Source organism: Triticum urartu, unplaced genomic scaffold, assembly GCF_003073215.2.
Source record: "Triticum urartu cultivar G1812 unplaced genomic scaffold, Tu2.1 TuUngrouped_contig_5882, whole genome shotgun sequence".
NCBI lineage: Eukaryota > Viridiplantae > Streptophyta > Magnoliopsida > Poales > Poaceae > Triticum > Triticum urartu.
Genome location: NW_024116593.1, coordinates 1 through 8546, shown reverse-complemented (window position 1 = coordinate 8546; position 8546 = coordinate 1). Strand labels below are relative to the sequence as shown.

Here is an 8546-nt window from a genome sequence, read left to right as displayed (position 1 = left end):
TAGTATGTGGTAACCCGAAAGTTGTTCGGAGTCCCGGATGAGATCTCGGACGTCACGAGGAGTTCCGGAATGGTCCGAAGGTAAATATTTATATATAGGAAGTCCAGTTTCGGGGGTAATCGGCCGTATTGTACCGGGACCACCGGAAGGGTCCCGGGGGTCCACCGGGTGGGGCCACCTATCCCGGAGGGCCCCATGGGCTGAAGTGGGAGGGGAACCAGCCCCTGGTGGGCTGGTGTGCCCCCCCCTTGGGCCCCCCCTGCACCTAGGGTTGGGAAACCCTAGGGGTGGGGGCGCCCCCCACTTGGCTTGGGGGGGAAGGCGCCCCTTGGCCGCCGCCCCCTTGGAGATCAGATCTCCTAGGCCCGGCACCCCCCCAAGGCCCCTATATAAAGAGGGGGGAGGGAGGGCAGCCGCACCCCTGACTCCTGGCGCCTCCCTCTCCCTCTGTAACACCTCTCCTCCCCGCTTGTGCTTGGCGAAGCCCTGCCGGGATCCTGCTGCATCCACCACCACGCCGTCGTGCAGCTGGATCTTCATCAACCTCTCCTTCCCACCTGTCGGGATCCCGCTACTTCCACCACCACGCCATCGTGCTGCTGGATCTCCATCAACCTCTCGCTCCCCCTTGCTGGATCAAGAAGGAGGAGACGTCTTCTCAACCGTACGTGTGTTGTACGCGGAGGTGTGTCCGCTCGGCACTTGGTCATCGGTGATTTGGATCACGACGAGTACGACTCCCTCATCCTCGTTCTCTTGAACGCTTCCGCTCGTGATCTATAAGGGTATGTAAATGCACTCCTCTCTCTCGTTGCTAGATGACTTCATAGATTGATCTTGGTGAAGCGTAGAAAAATTTTATTTTCTGCTACGTTCCCAAACAAGGGGAGGCCCATGGACCCCATGTGACCTGAACCCGGGCCTCGTGAGCCACCCGTGTGAGCCCATATGACTCCTTTTGCACCGCCTCTCGACGCCCATGGATCTATATATACATGAAAACCATAGTCCTATATTTTATGAAATGTTTATGCCGCCGCCTCGGGACATCCCAAGGTGGAGCAGAAAAAACCCTGATCTAGCACTCTGTCGGAGGGGGTTAGATTCAATCCCGAAGGTGTCTCTCGACCTTTGTGGTTCATTAATACTAATGACCAGACGGGAAAACTTCCTCCCATGCAGGAGGGAGGCGAAGGAAGAAGAAGGAGTGGGTCCTTCCCCCTCTCTTCAGATGGTGTCATAGTGTCGCCGGGGGAACCATCTTCACCGCAATCATCTCCATCGATTATGATACGAGTCAGAAGGAGTAGGCTTAGCACGCTGTGATAAGAGCGGGTCTGTCTAGGACACATCTGTGTCACATCTAACCTAATGTCCACTCTGTTTGTGGTCTATTTTTTTTTGTCCTTGTTTTTTTTTTGTTTCTTGTTGCTGCATTATATTATATATTTGTAGAAGCTTATATATGACATCCTTAAAAAACATCTAGATAACCAAAACCAAAACCAAAACCATAACCAAAAGGGATTGCCTTCTTAATAAAAAAACCAAAAGAAATCTCGGAATCAAACGCCTGCTTTCAATGGGGCCCTCGCCGTCACCACGATCCCATCCCGTGTGACCGCCGATCTGCTGCCGATGCCGCAAAAGAAGCGCCCCCGCCGTAGGGGGTCTCCTCGCGAAGGATCCTCCCGCCGGCGCCGTGGTGAAGATGGCGCATGGTTGTCTGGATCCGTCTCGCAAGTACGAGTCGAGGTACCATGAGATGCTCGCCTCGCGCCTCGCCGTACTGCCTCTACCAGCCTACGCCGACGACGAAGGCCCAGATCTCCCTTCTGCTGAAACTTTCGAAGCCCTCGTTCGTCCTTATTTCTATGATGACGAGCTGCGGGCTGCTCTGGTAGAGTACCAAGTCCACAAGTTCTTGAGCCGACCAGAGGATGTCCATGGACGAGATGGAGATTCAGGAGAAGTTGATTCGTCCTCCTCACTGATGGATGATATCCCCGAGGAGGAATTCGAGGCAGACGATGCACGGCTCAGGTCTCACATAGTACATGAAGTTGACACCGAGGATAGATTGGATGAAGAGGAGGCGAACAGGCTCTGTCACAAGTATGCACGATACCGCCTCAAAGCTTGCATGGTTAGTGTCTCCCTCATTTTCAATCCAATGCTCCTCCTGCATGCCTGTCAATCTAATGTATCTACCTGACTCATCTGTCCTTGTGTGTACGTAGTTGCTCAAAGGAGTGCCTATTGACGATGCTGCATTCGACTCCCAGTACCCTCCAGACCTTCCCTTGGACAACCACCGTCTTTACCATGAAGATGAAGCCTTGAGCTGGTGGTTTGACTTGGGCACCTCTTCACCCGCGACCTTGAGCGACTATCAGCGGCTAGTCCCTTGTAATGAAGTAAGTATGTTTGTACTCCTCTGTAAACAAATATAAGACTTTCAGCTCAGAAACGCATCTAGATTTCTTCTTCTCTTTACCTTTGAATGGGTGGCAGCAATTACTTGCTTAATCTGTCCTTTGGAAGTATATATGAACACTTGAGGCAATATCAATGCATTTCCTTAATTCTTTTTAGCATGGCTTTATGCGAGCTAGCAACCCCCGATATTCTCTCTATCTTGTTTTTCCGGGGCGCCAATAGTCAAAGTGTCTGGTTGTTGTTTCGCCCCCAAATCATCAGGACCACCCATTTTTCTTGAAACTGCCTACCACTGGATGCATCTTGGCTAGTCTGATCACTCTTTAGGATATCACTCTTTAGGGGCCTGAGGTTCTTGGCGAAATGCAAAAATAAAGCTATGGATGTCACTTCGTGCTGAGATTAAGCACAGTTTAAAATATATGTGATTCCAATAAATCGTGTAAAATCTCAGAATGTGTGCCCCGTACAAGAATAATATCTTCTTCCCCAAGAGTTGTTGGCGCATGGCTTTTCATCAATTAGAAACAAACAGAGTTTCATATACTGATGCATTTTTTGCAAGGAGCAAGCTTTTCTTTTCTTTAAAAATAAACCAAGAGATCCATGCTCCCAAAATACACGTGCCATCCCTTCTTTTGTATTTGTATAATCAGGCTTTTTGCCTGATTTCCGAGTGCCCATATTTTTTGACATGTTCCAGTACCATGTGTGTTTCTTTTTTTTTGGAATTTCTTCGAGTGCGCAAGTACTCGAAATTTCTTGAAGTGTGCAACTACTTGAATCAGTAATAGCCGCACACACATAATCCTAAGAGCATCATTCCACGCCCTTATGTCCGCTGCATGTTATTCTCACGGCAGCAGTAATATGTTGCTTCCCTTCTTTTTTTGGTGCAGGGGGGCGTTGAGTTTGAAAGTTGGAGTAAATACCGAGAGTTTTATAGCACCCCTGAAACTGATAGAGATTATCTGCTGTAGTGGGAAACGATTGTGAAGGATCTTAAGGTATGCATGGTGCAACCATCAACTGCTCCAAGTTTAAAACTCTGCTCAGTAAAAAAATATTGGGACTAACAACCATTTGGTCTTGACAGTGGATTGAAGAACATGTGCTTAAAGGCTATATGGAGGTACACACCTATACGACCTCTCAAAACAATGTAATGACAACTAGTCTCTAATTCTCTATATATGGGCGTGGTAGCATTACAATAACTTGTCTGTTCTACTATTTAGTGGCATGAATTGCGTGCAAAAGCTTGGCGCCAAGCAGTTAGGATTGCTACTAGGTTCGAAAACATTCCTCTGAGCCTAGCATATTATGGTTTCCGGGTATGGTTCATCTGTCCCTTGCTTATTTAGATTGCAAGCTCTGGTTATGGTTGTGTTTGACAATTGTGGTCTTTTGATTAAACTAAGGAGTATACAACGAGCAAATATCTCGCGTTCGTGAAAGATCTTGACTCTGTGTTTTTTGAGATTTGGAAGCTGGTCAATCGGCAGCAGGTCAGCATTTTGTACATCATAACTAAGAACAATGTCATTTTATAGGTCGGATCTGTTAGTGCCTTTTAACCTTGATGTTGTTTTCTTCTTCGTTGGACAACGTATAGATGTCTTTCAGAGATGCTATGGAGCATGTGTATGAGGAGAGCCCGTTTCCATTAAGCAAACGTGATTTGGAGCACGAGCTGAGTCACCCTGTCTCATTGGGATTGGAGGAAAAAGTAAGTATTTTTTTCTTTTCCGTTCACAGACTTTCTATTTGCTGTTTCATTATTGGTTAATTAGTTTATCTCTTACGATGCAAATTGCTTTGGTACCTCTCCTTGTAGTTTCGATGGTGCACGGAGGGCATCAGTAAGGAAGTAAGTACACTATGGTGTGGTCTCGCATAATTGTAATCCATTATGTAGACCATATCCTCACATCTGATGTCTCTCCTTTGTGTGTATGTTTATATATAGGTTCCAGAGTGGATAGCGCGTGTGTTAATTTCACAGGAATTTAGTTTCAAGGTATATATGTTGTATAGATATTGGGAGGCAATATTGTTTCCCCTTGCAGGTTCTGTACGTAATAGCTCATTCTTTCCAATTTCAGTGTGATCTACCAAGGAGGTATGTGCACTACGCCAGGAAGAAGCTCAAGATTGCAGAAATCATAGGATTGATTCCCAAATCCAAGATAACAGCATAGTCTTTTTTTTTTGAGACACCAGCGTACTTGTGTGTGTTGCTGGCGGCCGTAGTGGTCATTGCACTCAGTTTCAGAGACTAAACTGTGATATCGCAAGGTTAGCTACTCCATGTATGGTTAAACGCCTTCGTATCTGAATGTATGTACATGTGATTTAAGTATGTATCCTTGTGGCAAATTGATCATATTTTTACCCAACTTAAATTGTGTCCCTACATTGAGCCCCATAAATACATTTGATTTGGTTTGTAAAGAATTGTGGCATGCGGTTTGTTTAGGTGTACTGGCTCTATTCTAAAGAAAAGACAGCTTTTTGTTGAAAATTCCTTATTTCTCTCACAAGTGCGTATAGATGCTAGCACATACAAGTTGATTTTCTGAAGGAATGTGCTTATTTCCAGTCCAAAAAGGACAGATATGCGAAGTAGCTCAACACAGTAGGAAAACACTTTCCCGGTCACTGATAATCTGACCAGACATATGCATTATTAAGAGAGGGGGGTTAGTCCCACGCGGGCAATTACCAGCAGGTGTGAACTTCCCATTCACAGAAAGTCAAAACATTTTACTGCTTTCCATTTTTGGCACGGAAAATTATGTCTAAAAGTTTAAAGTCTTGCACTCAGTTTCAGAGACTAAACTGTGATATCGCAAGGTTAGCTACTCCATGTATGGTTAAACGCCTTCGTATCTGAATGTATGTACATGTGATTTAAGTATGTATCCTTGTGGCAAATTGATCATATTTTTACCCAACTTAAATTGTGTCCCTACATTGAGCCCCATAAATACATTTGATTTGGTTTGTAAAGAATTGTGGCATGCGGTTTGTTTAGGTGTACTGGCTCTATTCTAAAGAAAAGACAGCTTTTTGTTGAAAATTCCTTATTTCTCTCACAAGTGCGTATAGATGCTAGCACATACAAGTTGATTTTCTGAAGGAATGTGCTTATTTCCAGTCCAAAAAGGACAGATATGCGAAGTAGCTCAACACGGTAGGAAAACACTTTCCCGGTCACTGATAATCTGACCAGACATATGCATTATTAAGAGAGGGGGGTTAGTCCCACGCGGGCAATTACCAGCAGGTGTGAACTTCCCATTCACAGAAAGTCAAAACATTTTACTGCTTTCCATTTTTGGCACGGAAAATTATGTCTAAAAGTTTAAAGTCAAGACCCAACTTTTGGAGCGTCCCCAACTTAAAGACTAGTTCAAGGGTTACTATTGGTGTCTTGTACTAGGGCGTACTCACCACGTTGTCTCCCGACCAGGTGGGTCAAGCCAAGGTCCCCTATGGCTGTTCACTAATGGGCCACTTTCGGACAGCCCATGACGCATACAAGGGGGACTTGGCGCACAAGACAAGGACCCCTGTAAATCCTAGGCCCCCGGTACATTATATAAGCCGAGGCCAGGCTAGTTGATAGATTATATATTCTAGATCATTAGAATAATACACCATAATCTCACGGTAGATACATGTACTTTTAACTATTCCTCATATGAATACAATCAAATGCAGGACGAATGGTATTATCTCTTCGAGAGAGCCCGAACCTAGGTAAAATCATGTGTCTATGTTACCATCATTCCAAGACGCCTAGCTTTGGAACCCTACCTCGAGATATGCCGGATTTGGTACCGACAATGAGCCTTTCTCAGAGGATGATGTGAGGGTTGCCATGTTTGATATGCCGGGCGACAAAACCCCATGGTCGGATGGGTTCACTGGTGCTTTCTTTCAAGCTTGTTGGAACACTGTCAAAGGTGACATCATGATGGCTATCAACCATTTTGCGAGCCTCCATGCCTCTCATTTTCACTTGTTGAACTCCACGATTGTCACCCTCATTCCGAAGAACGACGGTGTCAAGGACATCGCTGACTTTCGCGCCATCAGTCTTATCCATGTCGTTGCTATGATCATAGTCCAAACATTGTCATGTTGCTGAAATTTAAGTTGTTTCTGTTGGTAGTATAATGTTCCAGTGAATATTATGTTGCTTAATTTAAAGAAATAAAGAGGAAAAAGAGGGCATGACACGAGCCCGTGGCTAAAAAATTGTGTGTGTGTGTGTGTTCATCGTTTTTTATGTGATTGATCCGTGGGCAAATCCCAACTATTGGTTCCAAAATAAGGTCAAAAATTTGAAGCCGAGCTTGCTTGGGGTGGCTACCCTACTAGTGCTTCGGGGCGGCCAATAGTCATTCAACGGAATGACCAGGAGGGAGAGGGTAGGTTGTCGTCGGCACGGCAGTAGATGGAGATCATTCGTGAGGGAGGTGCGATGCTGGAAGACCGCTTCAAGACCATCGGCTGAGGAACTATACGAGTCAAGGAATCTTATGAATTTGTACGTGCATTCATCGTTGTGGTTGTGTCCAAATGCTTGTCTTTGTAGGGATTCGTTGTGTTGAAGCCTTGTGCAGGTGTTCTGTGAGTTATGTACATGTCCTCATGGAGTGTCCAGGTTGTGGTCAGTGTAGATTCGATTGGATGCCGAAGGTGAGCAGTTGTAGGAGAAGCCATCGTAAACAGTAGATGAAGAATCTACTGCAAGCAAGTACAAGAGGAGTATGATGTGAACCAAGTGAAAGGCAACTACCAAGCATTGACGGTGGCGGAACATGGCAGGGCAAGAAAAGTTTGTTCCATGTTTTGTAATGTAACTCTGTGTTGCAATAATGAGGCAATCCATGATATTCCGTGATCAATAAAGCGTGATATTCTCTCAGAAAGAATCGTAGTCAAATGGCGAGAGGGAAATTTATTGTTTTTTGTCCTTGCTGCATTTTATTGAAAAACCAAAAGAAATCTCGGGCCTGCTTTCATCAGATCTGCACTCTGTAGAAGGATATGCCACATAATGATTTGAGGAAAAAAAAGACTTGCACTATGCAACTAAGATAAGTTTTCAGGGTCTTCCACGCGATGCGGCCTAGGACCAAGCCTGCATGAGCCACCCGCGTGGGGCCCATTTGACTCTTTTTCGCTGCCTCTCAATGCTCCTGGATCTATATATACATGAAAACCCGAGTCCTATTTTTTAGAGAATGTTTACATCGCCACCTCAGGAAATTCAGATGTGGAGAAGAGGAAGTTGTGATATGCACTATGCCGGAGTGGGTTAGATCCAATATTGGAGGTGGATCTCGACCTTCAGAGGCCATGAACGTCAAGGAACAGAGAGGGGAATTTCCTCCCACATAGGAGGGAGGCCAAGGAAGAAAAAAGAGAAGACGTAGGGCCCTCCCCCCTCTCTTTAGGTGGTGCCGGAGTGCCAGCGGGAGGGGAACCATCATCATTATGTCCGTCGACTTCACCACTATCTCCAATACCAAATCCCTCCTCTATACAGTGGTTCACTCATCCACAAAACCTCTGTAATCCCATAATTAAACATGGTGTTTGATATAAAGAGTTATTATCCAATGATCTATTGTGTTGTCGTTATGCACGATAAGTTTTGTTTCGTCATATGGCACTCGTGACATGTTATGCTTGATATGAATTGTGTGTTATGATATGGTGATATCCTCTTATGCTTATGTATGAGTTCACATGTATGTTCAATGACACCCGAAGGAGTATATTGCAAAAAACTACCACATTATAGGCTAGTGCTACAAAAGACTACCACTTTAAAAAATCTACCATAAAATTGGTTCGCTCTTCCAAAAAAAACCCAAAGGACCACATTGTTTAGAATTGATCCAGATTACGACAGATTGGGCCCGCTCCTAACTAAACCGCCTATTGACTTTTTATTTAACTGTTAACTTACATATGGGACCCACATGTCAGTTCTTTCTTCCTTCTTCCTCTATCTTCTCTCCGAGAGCACAAGGGCCGGCCACAAGGCCGTGGCTGGCGTAGCGGGGGGGGGGGGGGGGCCGGGGGGC

General features: G+C 45.3%; 2 protein-coding genes across 2 annotated transcripts; both read left to right on the top strand.

The window, feature by feature from the left end:
* The first annotated feature begins 1711 nt into the window (after positions 1 to 1711).
* LOC125529829 lies at positions 1712 to 2678 on the top strand. Its single transcript, XM_048694250.1, has 2 exons — positions 1712 to 2146; positions 2241 to 2678. Exons 1-2 carry the CDS (start codon positions 1712 to 1714, stop codon positions 2451 to 2453), a joined length of 648 nt encoding a protein of 215 aa, XP_048550207.1. The 3' UTR covers positions 2454 to 2678.
* An 857-nt stretch (positions 2679 to 3535) lies between these two features.
* On the top strand, positions 3536 to 4276 carry LOC125529828. Its single transcript, XM_048694249.1, has 5 exons — positions 3536 to 3601; positions 3678 to 3773; positions 3861 to 3947; positions 4055 to 4172; positions 4233 to 4276. Exons 1-5 carry the CDS (start codon positions 3566 to 3568, stop codon positions 4274 to 4276), a joined length of 381 nt encoding a protein of 126 aa, XP_048550206.1. The 5' UTR covers positions 3536 to 3565.
* Positions 4277 to 8546: the final 4270 nt, after the last annotated feature.